General features: G+C 45.4%; 1 protein-coding gene across 1 annotated transcript in view; it reads left to right on the top strand.

The window, feature by feature from the left end:
* The window catches only part of MAP2K6 (mitogen-activated protein kinase kinase 6), a 139,270-nt gene extending 132,176 nt beyond the window's left edge, over positions 1-7,094 (top strand). Inside the window, exon 12 of the mRNA XM_029599286.1 lies at positions 4,578-7,094. Within this exon, the coding sequence (XP_029455146.1) occupies positions 4,578-4,655 (78 nt within the window). The 3' untranslated portion in view covers positions 4,656-7,094. The remainder of the gene's footprint in view (positions 1-4,577) is intronic.
* Positions 7,095-14,368: the final 7,274 nt, after the last annotated feature.

Genomic DNA, 14,368 nt, shown 5'->3' with positions numbered 1-14,368 from the left:
TGGTACGGTTAGGTTATTTTTCGATTCTTACTCGATGTTGCGGTCGATTCCCCACCAACTGGTGCCCGTCGGCCATCGACCGTGTGCCGGGTCTATTTCATGGCGTGGACCGGTTTTCGTTGGTGCCCCCAGTGCCCGCGGACTATGTCCATCGTGGACATAATCATGGACCCACATGAGGTTTGCATCCTCTGCCTGTGGATGTCGTCTGTGAGTGGTGAGGTGACGGGGCTCGAGGGGGCTGTCTTTAAAGCTGAGAGGCTCAGGAAGCGCATCTGAAATCTAAAAACCATGCTGTATTTGGAAAGAATAACATGCAGACACCACAAACCCAGAGAAGGTGGTTGGGCTGCTGTGACCTCAGGTGGTAATTCATTAGAAGCCATATGGTATTCTTGATATAATTTATTGTTCGACTGGGGAGGGGAGGGGGTCACTTAAAAACGTAGGGCCCGATATTCGGCCGTATCCAGCTAAGTAACTTTGCCACATATAACACATCTGGCTACGTTACAAAAGATGTTCAGCAATATGGCTATGCTGCTGAATATCCATATGCAAATCGCTACTTAGCTGGATATAACTTATCTGGCTAAGTCAGACCAATGCTATGGCTGATCTGTCTTATTGAATTATCTTAATCGTATATGATTAAATACTGCTACTTATTTATTTATTTATTTAAAACTTTTCTATACCGACCTTCATGGTTGAGGGACCATATCAGATCGGTTTACATCGAACTGGGGAATTGGAACAAAAACCATAGTTTGAACAGGAAGAACAAAGTTACATTCAACAAGGAAAATAAACTTGGAGGCAAAGACTGCTGGAATGAAAGGCTAAGAAATTAGAAATTAAATAATATAGACAATTGCTGAGTTCTTATTCTGAGTTTGAAGGGGGTGTGGAGATCTATTGTTCATGAACGGATCTATTGTTCATGAACGGATGTTCTGTCGTCTAGTGTGAGTCGAGGGGATCTGAGAAGGCTTGTTAATTAACCGGATAAGCAGCACCGCCATTATCTGCTCACTGCCTACCCACTTTTTATGCAGCTAAAAGATAGCTGGATAAGTAACTTATCTGGCTATCTGTTGGCCACTGGATATATCTGGCTATAGAGCGCTGAACATGCTTTGAATACGCTGCCCGTAATAAATTAAAAAACACCTGTAGGGGAAACAGAGGCAGCTTTAAAATCAGAGACTGGTTTTCTATGAAGCCGCAGCCCTCAGTGGCAGGAATAGGAGAAACAGTTGACTTCCTACATTTTTATTTTTCCTTCTTACACAATCTGTACAGCAAGGCAAGGAATTCAGAAGAAGGTGATTATCACTTAAGCTTCATAGGAGGCCAATTTTCAAAGCCATTTAGATGGATAACCTGCAGGTTATCCAAGTTAGCCACCTAAATCCAAGTTAGCCATTCAGATTTTTAGTTTTGAATATTGACCTCATATGTTTATTTTCTTTCATTAAAAAATATTTCCATCCAGCATGGTTTTTACATCCCAGCCAGATGGGGTTGAGTTTTCCTCCCCACTCAGTGAAGCTTTTCAACTTGCAGTGTGCAGGAGGAGGATGGGCAGGTGGTGCTTGGGATGCATGCTGTGGTCAAATGGCTCCCATGATTCCCTATAGTAAAGTACTGGGATGCATGAGCTGTTCGGTGGGTGCACAGGGAAGCAGAGACCAGCTCATCTCAGATTGAATAGACAATGAAGGGTCTGAAAAAAATTGTTTGTAGGACTCTTTGTTTTATGATGTGTGTGCTTGTGGCATATACAGTTGTACTCATAAGTTTACATAACCCTGGCAGAATTTGTAAGATGTGTAGCATTTTAAGAAAACACGAGTGATCAGATAAAACATGTCTCTTATTTTTTTACTATGTTTCAAATTAAACTATTATGAATCACAGAATACCACAATCATTAAACAAACCATAGAAATAAGGGAAATAATAAAATGGTGCTATTCAAAAATTTGCATACCCTTGAATTTTTGGGCTGATCATATACACTCAAGTTGACACACACAGGTTTAAATGGCAGCGAAGGGTAGGTATCCACACCTGTGCCTTGTTTGATTTTAATTAGTATCTGTATATAAATAGTCAGTGAGTTTCTTAGCTCTTGAGAAACCCTTGTGCATTTCATCCAGGGCTGCACTGACTTTGGTGGTTACTGAAGCTTGAGGAAAGCAAAAGAACTGTCATAGGATCTGTGAGCAAAAGTAGTTCAACTTTATAAATAAGGAAAAGGATATAAAAAGATATCTAAAGATGATGCAAAAGGGGGGCAATGCACGATATTAAGAACTAAGGGTATGCAAACTTTTGAACAGGACTATTATTTACTTTATTGCTATGGTTTGTTTAATAATTGTTCTATTCTGTGATGCAAAATAGTTTAATTTGAAACACATTAAAAATAATAGACGTGTTTTGTCTGATCACTCATGTTTTCTTAACATGCTACACATTTTACTAATTCTGCCAGCGGTATGTAAACTTATGAGCACAACTTTATATATAACATTTTTCGCAGGGTTTACTTACAAGGTTTTGAGCTTAGCTAATGATGTATTTGAGGATATTTGGTGGTCTTGTATTTGCAGTATTGTTGAATGTTTAAGTAAGTTGATAAATCCCTTGAAACTGGTAGCCCCAATTATAAAGTCTTTAAAAAAAATTGAATCCTCACGAAAAACCAAGCTCTATTTCCAGAAATGAAGCCAAAGTAGATGACTGATATAAAGTATTGAGGTTTTCTAGGGATTCCTTTTCAAAATATCACATTACCTTCCATGCTAGCTGGTCCCCAGGTGTCGCATAGAAACATAGAAATGACGGCAGAAAAGGACCAAATGGTCCATCCAGTCTGTCCAGCAAGCTTTAGGGATGTGCAGAGGGACGCCATACATTGCATTCGGGATTCGTATTCGTCGGGGGGCAGATATGTTGCATTCGGCAAGGGGGGGCCCCGATACATTTATATGTTAATTCTTATTCGTCCCAGCTAAAATTAAATTAACTACAAACCCCCCCCACCCTCCTGAACCCCCCCCCCAAGACTTACCAGAACTCCCTGGTAGTCCAGTGTGGGGTCTGGGAGCGACCTCCTGCACTCAGACCGTCGGCTGCCAGTATTCAAAATGGCTCCCGGACCCCCGCTGGACTTTTGGCAAGTCTTGCGGGGTCAGGAGGGTCCCCCAAGAATTGCCAAAAGCCCCTGGTGGTCCAGCAGGGATCAGAGAGCGATCTCCTGCACTCGGGCCAGGGGCACCGGTAGCCCCTGTGACATAGTGAGGGCAAAAGCTATCGGCTGCCAGTATTCAAAATGGTGCCGGCCATCCATTGCTCCTACCATGTGACAGGGGCTGACCAATGGTACCGTTAGCCCCTGTGACATAGTAGGTCAAAGGCTATCGGCGCCATTTTGAAACCAGCAGCCGAGGGTCTGAGTGCAGGAGATGGCTCCCGGACCCCCCGCTGGACCACCAGGGAGATTTGGTAAGTCTTGGGGGGGGGGTCAGGAGGGTGGGGATTTTTTTTAATTGGCTCCTTTAGACGGCCAAATAATTAGGCGAAGATTTGTTGTATTCGTGGGGAATCGCGATACGTTTCGCTTCCCCACGAATACAACGAATATGTCCCTATACGTTGCGGATTGCCAATTCGTAGGGAACGAATGCACATCCCTAGCAAGCTTATGGTAGTAACTACTGGCCATACAAGCCACCTTTATAATTATCAGTTTCCCAGACTGTCAAAGGCAGGGCCCTTGTTGGTTGCTGTTTGAGTCCAATTCCCCATTACCTCTTGCCATTGAAGCAGAGAGCAATGTTGGAGTTGCATCAACATCATAAAGGCTTATTGGTTAAGGGTAGTAACTGCCATAGCAGCAAGCTACCCCTATGCTTATTTGTTTTCCCAGACTATGCAATTCAGTGTGCTTGTTGGTTGCTGTCTGAATCTAAATCCCCTTTTCCTCTTTTCTCCCTGCTGTTGAAGCAGAGAGCAATGATGGAGTTGCATCAACAGCACAAAGGCTTAGTGGTTAAGGGTAGTAACCGCCACACCAGCAAGTTACCCCCATGCACTCTTTTCTTCATTCACATCCTCTAGCCTTAAGGGATCCTCAGTGTTTATCCCATGCCCCTTTGAAATCTTTTACTGTTTTTGTCTTCACCACCTCCTCCGGAAGCACATTCCAGACATCCACTACCCCTTTCTGTGAAGAAATATTTCCTGCCATTGGTTCTGAGTTGTCCTCCCTGGAAGATTGAACACCGGGGTTTCTAACCACTTGTGAAATGTTGCTTTAAGATGGACATCTATGAAGTTTCCTCAGAAGGTGCTGTCGATAGGGCAGGTTACCATGATCAGGACCTGTACAAGAATGTGCCACCCTATTGTCATTGCATCAGACATGTAGGCTAAGGCCCTCCAGGCCTTAGCACTGCTGTGTACAGAAAGGCAAAATTAGAAGTCAGTCATTTGCTTTTACACACCTTGTAAACGGGATGATCAAGTTCTTAACTTTCTCTCCTTTTGTTTGTATTTCTCCCCAGCAACATCCCTTTTTCACCCTGCACGAATCCAAAGAGACAGATGTGGCATCCTTCGTTAAGCTCATCCTGGGAGACTGAGAGCTGAACTTGCATCTGATTAGCCCTCCTGTGGACTGGCGGGTTTTGGGGGATGGGACAGAAAAGGAGGCGTCTTCACTAAAGCACCCCTAGAAGCTGCATGTTGCAACAGTGTTCAGCCCTGTGTCTCTGATGTTTTTAAGGGTTCTTTGGTTAAAGTGAATAGAAAGAACTAGTTAGATAAATGAAATAATTATAAGGTCTAGACCATTTTTTTTTTTTTTTTTTACAATTGTATTTAAGCATCACCAGCACCTATGCTGGCTTATGATAAAATGTTGCTACATATGTAACTAGCGCTATAATGTAGCACTTTATGGTGTTCAAAAGAGCAAATAAGTTCATTATTTGGTCCATAATTTCTGGGCTTGGCTTGCAACAGGGATTTTGCGGTTTGCATCCTGGGTACTTTGCCTGAGATGCTCTCAAGAGGTACCAGCAGGTGGGACAGTGATTCCTTAGAGTGCAGAAGCAGGAGACGTACTGAAGATTGGAGGACACGTAGCTTTTCCTTAAGTAATATGCTCCCTGTGGGTATAGTGCTGTATTGTAGTGCTGTGCAACCTGTGGCGTTTGAGCTCTAGCCCAGATGGCAATACTGGTCCAGCCTGGTAGAGTACCTCAGGTTGTAAACTCTCACCCTGAGTTTTGCCAAGCTGGAAAGTTTTTATTCAGGGCTGCAAAGTGTAAACCCTAAAAAGGGCAAGTTGAGGGATATTCCTTGATAACCAAAATGTTATTTCAGGAGAAGATATGTGTAATAATTAGGTAGGTATATGATATACTTTGCAGTTGACAAGAAAAGATTCTGTTCTTCTCTTCCTTGCTCTCTTCCTCCACCCCCACCCTGGATGCCATTACAAGGAACACATCTGGAATTTAGTCTCACCACCTGTTTTAAGAGTCTAGGGTTCAATGCCAAAATAGTTCTGAGAGAAGAGGGCAGATAGAGGTCAAGGGTTGGGTGCTCCAGTAGGATGTGAATATGGGCTTTGCGGTTTTTTTTAAAAGTAGGATCTAGAAAAAATTAGTTTTTGAATTCTGTCATTGCACGCAACAGGTGCACACAACAGATGCTGTCATTGCAAAGCTCGTTTTTTATAATCTACTTGTGAGCACAGAGAGATGTAATGCTAAAGCTGGAAAAGTGTGCAGTGGTGCTGGGAGCTGAACCTGGATCTTTGAGGCTCTACAACCAGGGCTTCTTTTAGAAGATTATTCTTCTTTCAGTTACAAAGCATGTGGCTAATGGCTACAGCTATATTAACCCACACAAACTTTTTTTTTTTTTTTTTTTTTAATTTTGACAAGCATAAACCAATGTATTACATTTTAAAAATTACAGTCGGGTCTCCTTAGCCTTGTCAATTGTTTCTTGTTCCTTGCAATACAGAATGCTTTTTGTAATGGTAATAGGTGCTATGATAGTGGTGAAGATGTGTCTAGTTTTTTGTTTTTTTTAATTATTTCTCTTATTTTAATATTTATGCTAATTACTGTGATTGAATGGATCCCAGTTTTTCCATCAGGATGATCGTGTGAAAGATGAGGCTGTGACAGCAAATATTTATAGGGCTTTACTGGTGAAAGAGTGCTTGTATTGAGGAAGCTGTTTTGAGGTGCATTGTTTTGGGACTTTTATTGAGGATTTCTGGAAGCGCTGGCCTTCGCCTCCCATGCAGTGCCTCTCCTCCCCCAATGGCATGCTGAATTACGCTTTATCCATTTACTGTCGCATGGTGCCAGAAAGGGGATATAGTGCCTGGAAGCCAAAGAATTTTGGAATGTATATGTTTCCAGTCCACCAGTCAGAATAAAAGAGCAGGGGGTGGGGGGCCCTCATGTGTCAGAGTATAGAGATGAGTCAGGAATAAGAAACCTCTTTATATGAAGAGGGAATATAATAGCAGATAAGGCCCATGTAGCTTGCCCGAATTTCTCATAGAACAGGGCTTCAGGATATTCACAATGAATATGCGAGAGCTATATTTATATATAGGGTGGTTGTGATGTATGCAGATTTATCCTGAATATTGAAGGTGGATATCCTCACAACCTGACTAACAGTGGGAGCTCCAGAAGAGGTTTGGGAAGCCCTGATGTAGCTGCTTAGTGTGAGCCATACAACTTTGTACAAATGAATGGTGCCGGGTTAGTGTGTTGTGGCAGAGTCTTGGATCACTGTGGTGATGGCAGCCCTCAGCCAGTGCACACAGAGAGAAAGGAGCACTGCACAGCCGGACACGCCACTTTAGAGGCAGCTGTGCTTTCAGTCCTCCCATTTGTTTAAAATTCTGAGCTACATTGCTTTTACTTTTTTAATGTTCATATTTTATTACTGTTTCCTTTTGTGCTCAGCTTTCTGTAAAAGAGAAGGGCTGGAACTGGATTCCTTATTACTTTGCATATTTAAAAAAAAAAAATGCACACACACACCTAGCCATCCTGTCTTGTGTTTTGTATTTATAAGAGATATGTTTAGCCAGTAGTATATTTTATTTAATTTTAGAGGCAGAAATGTAAATTCTGATCTGATTGAACTGAAAGGGTTTTATGAATTGTAGAAAGGAGAAAGTCTGCAAGTCTCTTTTTTTCCCCCAACGTTTACCCAAATGTCCTCTTCCTCCCTTAGCGGAGTGTGATGTGAGGGTGGAGTTGGAAAACAACTTGCATAGATCACATTTTCAAACTTATGCATGCTGCTTTCCAGCAGAATTCTACCTACAGAAGGAAGCAGGTATAACGTGCGTCAGTCCTTTGTAGCTATGGGCTGTTTAAAAATTGCCCCTTTAAAATTCTAAGGGATCATAATCACAGCCATAGAGCCACAGATAATTGGATTTAGAGCTCTGATTAGTTCTGTATACATAGCATCCTCTGGGCTAATTCTGATATTTCACCTCCCTTTCTAAGGTTTTGTGTATGGGGGGTGGGGGTGGGGGTTGTTTTGGGTTTTTTTTTCAGTTTTTGCTATGCCTAGTGCTGTATTTGCCTAAACAGGACCAGACTACATATCTCAGAATACACCAGGATTGGTGGTTGAAAAGCCTGGACTAACCAAAAATGGCCATTTCCTGAACATACCCAGATCAGTCCAGATCAGTGGGTTTTGTATCCCTACGAGAAGATGGAGTCAAGAGAAACAAAACTTTGAGACATTGCTACATAACTGAGAGTGCCATCTGCAGTCCCTCATTATTTCTCTGATTCCAGCATATGGTAGATGTGCAAACCTGGAGTCTAGGTGTTAGTTAAAAAAAAGTGTTAGGTGTAGGGTGGTAGGGGATGACAGACGCTCCCTGAGGTGTTAGGTACCTTCGTGGGTCATCTCTCAGGTGAGGCCGGGTGACCAGGGGCTTGGATACCCCTGACTGGGCTTCGTCCGCGGCGTACCAGAAGGTCCAATAGCCAGGGGATCTGGCCTCCTCAACTCTCCAAGACTTCCCTCTTGATCATCACTGTTCCTGTCCAGGAAAGTGTTTCTTAAGCCTTGCTTTTCTTTAAAAAAAAAAAAAAAAGTCTTCAGGAAAGGCTGTCTACAGTCGATTGTGGTGTGCCTTGACATTGGGTGCTGTTGGCCACTCCTGAGGGGTGGAAGAGTGGTTTTTGTGCAGATGTGCCGGCGGCCCGGGGTTCTGGGTGCGTGTAGTGAGTGGCACAGGCTTAGGCTCAGGGGGCTGTGGTGTGACCGTTAGTTCTCCCTCGCTGTTTCTTTTGGCGGGTTGGTTGGTAGCTACGATTGGGTGAGCATGCTGGCGGGAGCTGGTATTCGGTGCGACTGCGGTCCAGAGGTCGGAGCTTGTGCGCTGCATTTTTTCTTCGGCACCACGTCTTCAGCCTAGTGGGAGGTGCGCTGCATGGCACATGGAGATCCTAATGGCGCCAAAGCACTAGATGGCCACATGCCACGCTGGTGGCTTCTCCGCGGCATGGCTGGACACCCGATCCCTCTGCCCAGAATGTAGATCGGAGTAGGAGGCTCCTCGGTGGGGGGGCCATGGAGAGAAACCAGGCCTCCGTTCATCCAGGCCTGTTCCTGCTTCTGCTGAGGAGAAGGCTCAAGAGGGCGAGTCTCTAATGGGGAGGGAGATTTGATTTACAGTCCTCCAGGCTTGGGGGAAGATGATTCGGGGGATTTTTCCCCTTTCCTTTTACATCTCATTTTTCCCCTTCTCCTTTTACATGAGATGCTCCGGGAGAAAACGGGCTGCAGAGTGGCCCCACTGCCCCTCAGATAAAAAGCCCAGGAGGGTCTCACAGGAGGCTGGTGATATTCTACGTCGCCTGTGGTTGAGTCGATTGGGGGCCGACAGTACTCCCGGGGATGGTAAGGATTCAGATTACTCGCAGGATGATGAGACAGATCCAGAGGTGATGCCAACCCCCAGATGTGGATGGCTCCAAGGATGACCCTGATCCAGATGAGTTCCTGGTGCCTGAAGGGGATAATCCTTGGGTGGTGTGTTTGTTCAGTTGGAAAGAGCTGCGGCCTATGATTCCCCAGGTTCTGGAGGAGCTACGCATGAAGGTCATCAGGAGGAGTCTGATAACGAAGGGGTCAGTCCGGCCCTGGATTGACTTAGAGGGCCCACAAGTGCCTTTCCTTTGCCGAAGAAGATCAGGAAGTTGGTGAACCAGAAGTGGGACTCCCTGGACATGGGTCTGAAGGTGGGCAGAATGATGGTTAAGATTTATCCCTTGATGGACGAAGCTCTTGACCTGCTGAAGGTTCCGAAGGTCGACATGGCTGTTACCAAGAAGACGACATCCCAGTGGCAGGGGCAGCCGCCCTGAAAGATGTTCAGGATCGCAAACTGGAGGTGCAGCTCAAATGGTTGTTTGAGGTCTCTGTGTTGAGTCTTCGAGCAGTGGTATGTGCCAGCTTGATGCAGAGGGCCTGTCTGTGTTGGGTTCGGAAGGTTCCAGAGCATATGGCATCAGGAGATAGTGGTTCCCTGCAGGCGGCCCGTCTGGAGGCTGGGACCACCTATGTGGCGGATGCACTGTATGACTTGGTGTGTACGTCGGCTTGTAGCATGGTCTCATCAGTGGCAGCTTGTAGACTCCTGTGGCTGCTTAATTGGTCGATGGACTTATCGACCAAGGTCCAGCTCTGTAACCTCCCATTCAAGGGGAAGCTTTTGTTCAGGGAGGACTTGGATCAGTTGATGAAGGTGTTGGGGGAGTCGAAGGGGAACAGATTGCCGGCGACAGGAAGCCCACTAGGAAGTTATTTTCAGCTCGGACCTGTTTTCGGGATTCTCGCAGGTTCTGGTCCAGCAAATCCTCTTCTGGCTCCGCAGCAAAGCAGATCGTTGGATACCACCAATCCTTTCGTGGAGCCCACAGATTGGCCAGAAATGGGACAAGTCAGGACTCTGGAGGCAGAAAATCAGTCCAATGAAGTCAGGGGCCCTTACTCCTCTGTAGAAGTTGTAGGAGGCAGATTGTCCAGCTTTTACAAGGAGTGGGAAAGGATTACCTCAGATCGCTGGGTTTTGGAGGTAATATGAGAGGGCTACGCTCTAGAATTTTCGTGCCTGGTAAGGGAGGCCTTTTGTGAAGTCTCATGTGGTCTCCCGCAGCAAGTAGGAGGCGGTTTTGAGGACTCTGCAGAGGTTACTCGACCTAAAAGCCATTGTTCCTGTCCTGTTGTCGGAGCAGGGACAGGGGAGGTATTCCGCATACTTCATGGTGACCAAAAAGGAGGGCTCCTTTCGGCCCATTCTCAACTTATAGAAGGTTAACCAGTCCCTTCGGGTCCTTTGCTTTTGCGTACATACGCTACGTACCGTAGTAGTGACGGTGCGCAAAGGAGAGTTCTTGGCTTCTCTAGATCTCACGGAGTCATACCTGCATGTTCCCATCTGGAGGGATCATCAGAAATTACTTTATTTCATGGGGTTGGATCAGCATTTTCAGTTCCAGGCCCTCCCTTTTGGTCTGGTGAAGGCACTATGCACGTTTGCCAAAGTGATGGTTGTGTTGGTGACGGCCCTTTGCAAGGAAGGAATTTTGGTTCATCCGTATCTGGACGATTGGCTGATTTGAGCTAAGTCCAAGGAGGAGTGCAAGAGATCTCTCCAGAGGGTGATGGTCACCTCACAGTTGCTCGGTTGGGTCATAAATGTGCAGAAGAATCATTTGGAGCCGATGCAGGCCTTGTTGTACGTAGGAGCTCTCTTTGACACTCGGTGGGGCAGAGTCTTCTTGGCAGCGGACCAGGTGGTGAAGTTGCAATCTCAAGTGAAGCGTCTCCTTCAGTTGACGGTGCGATGGCGTGGGACTATTTACAAGTCCTGGGGTCCATGGCTTACACGTTGGATTTGGTTCCCTGGGCTTTTCCACATAGGAGTCCTCATGCACACATGAGGTGTCCTCTGCCTCGAGAATCCAAGTCAGTCTCTCATGGTGGCTGTCTCATTTCAATTTAGAGAAAGGCATGGCCCTGGAACTCCCAGACTGGATGGTGGTTTCCACAGATGCAAGTCTCTCTGGTTGGGGGGCAGTTTGCTTGGGCCAGTCAGTGCAAGGTCTTTGGCTACCAGGAGAAAGATCCTGGTCTATCAATCGTCTTGAGACGAGGGCAGTCTGTTGAGCCCTGGAGGTTTTCTTGCCCTTGGTCAGGGGGCGGATGGTTCGGGTATTCTCAGACAACGTGACCACTGTGGTGTACATAAGTCGGTAGGGCCATACAAAGATTCATGCCTTGAGGCCGGAAGCTAGAAGGTTGTTTGCTTGGGCGGAGCACCATCTCAAAGGTCTAGCAGTGTCGCATGTAGACAACGTGCAGGCGGATTTCCTCAACAGGCAACAGATGGCTCCAGGGGAGTGGGAGTTGTCCCCCGAGGCGTGGAATTACATATGCCAGGTGGGGGCGTCCCCCAGTTAAATTTGATGGCAATGTGAGTCAACTCAAAGATGGAGAGAATTTTCAGTCGACGAAAGGAGCCCGGTTCTGTGGGCCTCAATGTTCTGGTGCAATTTTGGCTGTCAGGAATCCTTCTTTATGTGTTCACCCCGTGGCCCCTCATTGGTCGGGTCCTCAGGCGCATAAAGATGCATCCTGGGAGTGTGGTGCTGGTGGCGCTGGAATGGTCACAGCAACCATGGTTCACAGATCTGGTGCAGCTCGCGGAAGCAGGTCCCTTCAGGCTAACTCATCTTCCAGGGTTGCTGCGTCAGGGGCCCATATTTTCAGATCAGGAGGATCTCTTTTATCTCGCAGGCTGGCTTTTGAGAGGCGGAGGCTGCATTTGAAGGGTTGCTCTGAACAAGCCATTTCCACACTTCTGCAGGATAGGAGACCAACTACATCCATGGCATATATTAGAGTCTGGAAGGTTTTTGAAGTGTTGGCTGGATCCCCTGGCGGTGGATATCTTGCATATTTTAGAATTTCTGCAGCATGGTTTATCCAAGGGGATAGCCTACAACTCACTTCATATTCAGGTGGCAGCTTTGGGTGCGCTCAAGGGCAAGTTTCATGGTCGAATTCTTGCCGCTCATCCAGATGTAATCAGGTTCCTCAAGAGGGTAAAGCATTTGCATCCTCTGGTGCATAAGACTTGTCTGGATTTTTAGTCTAAACCTAGTTCTCCACGTCCTGTGCGAAGCTCCATATGAGCCTTTGCGAAGAGCGACCCTGAAGGATTTGACGCTTAAGGCGGTGTTATTGGTGGCTATTTGCTCTGCTAGGAGGCTTTCAGAGCTTCAGGCTCTGTCCTGTGGGGACCCATTTTTATGGATTTACAGCGACAGCGTGTTGTTGCGAACAGTGTCTTCCTTTGTGCCAAAAGTAGTATCCTCCTTCCATGTCAATCAGACGGTAAAGCTACCGGGGTTCCCGGAATGGTCGAGAAATTCCCCTCAGGATAAGAAGTTGCATTTTTTAGATGTGCGGCAGATTCTTTTATGCTATTTAGAAGTCACGAATGCCTTTCGCCGTTTCACTCATCTCTTTGTCTTGTACGGTGGCGTGAAGAAAGGGGACAAAGCCTCTAAGGCTACCATCTCTCATTGGCTTAGGGAGGCAATTTGTTCAGCGTACATTTGTAAAGGTCAGCAGATTCCTGTGGGTTTGAGAGCGCACTCCACAAGGATGCAGGCCACGTCCTGGGCGGAATGTCAGCTTCCGTCAGCGCAGGAGATTTGTAGGGCTGTGGTGTGGTCCTCGATTCATAGTTTCACCAGACATTATCAATTAAATGTGAGGGCGCAAGATGAGGGATCCTTTAGTGAGAGTGTTCTGCATGCGGGTCTTTCATGTTCCCACCCAGTTTAGGGGTGCTTGTATACATCTCACTGGTCTGGCCTGATCTGGGTATGTTCAGGAAAGGAAAATTTGGTTCTACCTGCTAATTTTCATTCCTGTAATACTACAGATCAGTCTAGAGGCCCACCATTTGACTCCGAAACATAGATTTTGTCCTACCATGTTTAGAAAAAAAAAAAAGAAGGAAAGTGAAGATCTTAGTAAGCAAATATTTTTGCTATGAGGATTATTTTTGTTGGACAGGATCTGCGGTGTTTCCAGTTTCTTGTCTTGTTTCGTTGCGGTCATGCAAAGTTTTCAATTTCAGGGGTTTCCAACCCTGTGATTCCGCCTGTTCAAGGGGTGTTTAGATTAATCTTGGCTTGGGTACAGGTCAATACAGAGGGACTGCAGATGGCACTCTCAGTTATGTAGCAGTGCCCAAAGGTTTGCTCTCTGACTCCATCTGCTGGTAGGGATGCAAACCCCACTGGTCTGGACTGATCTGTGGTATTACAGGAATGAAAACTAGCAGGTAAGTACCAATTTTCCTTTGCCCTTTAGGTTTGTTATTTCAATGTTTTACAGTAAATATTGACTGCTCTGGCTCTCCTTTGAACTCTGAAAGCCCGCACGCAACTCCTGTTAGACTGTGCTTTGATGCCTGGCAGTGATTAATGCAGTTGTACAATTTACTTAACAGTGAGCTTCATATTGGCTGGTGCAGTTGTGTCTTTGCCAGGTGACAGGGATTTAAGCCTAGATAGCAGCCCTACAGTGAATCCCAAGAGATGATCGCAGCTGGTGGTATCAACAGACGTTTTTCAGAAGGCAGAATGTTTTTGTAAAAGCTCACTATCTCAGAGACAAATCTATTATTATGGCAGGGCTACCCAAACTTCTTCTACTGACCCCATAGCCAGTCTGATTGAGACAAATTTAGGGTTTCTATATGTGCTGTTTATATTATGCATATTCTTTGTGGATATCCTGAGAACCTGACTGGCTGTGGTGTTACAAGGATAGGTTTTGGAAGCTCTGTACTATAGACTATGGGAGTGACTATTACATTGCTTGACTTTGTGAATCAAAACATGCCATTTTTTTTCTTTTAACTCTCTTTGCTTACTTCTCATTTCTCACTCACACACACACATACATACACACACACACATATATATATATATATATGTGTGTGTATGTATATGTGTGTGTATGTGTGTATCTATATATATATATCAGATTAGTAGTGTGAATGGAAAAAAAATGGCTTCATTTCATTATTTTTGTTTTACGTTTTTCTTTTTAGCACTCGATAAAATGTTTTTGCAAGCAGAAAACAAAATAAAATGAAACAAATTTTTTTTTGTCGTTTCGGATTGGAAATGCCATAAAACAAAATGACAAATGACATTGATTCTTTCCATGTCATGACAGTACATCCTTAGACCAGACAGTC

This window comes from Rhinatrema bivittatum, chromosome 4 (assembly GCF_901001135.1).
Source record: "Rhinatrema bivittatum chromosome 4, aRhiBiv1.1, whole genome shotgun sequence".
In the NCBI taxonomy this organism is placed as follows: Eukaryota; Metazoa; Chordata; class Amphibia; order Gymnophiona; family Rhinatrematidae; genus Rhinatrema; species Rhinatrema bivittatum.
The sequence above is the reverse complement of the archived record's forward strand: the minus strand, read 5'-3'. Positions and strand labels throughout refer to the sequence as shown.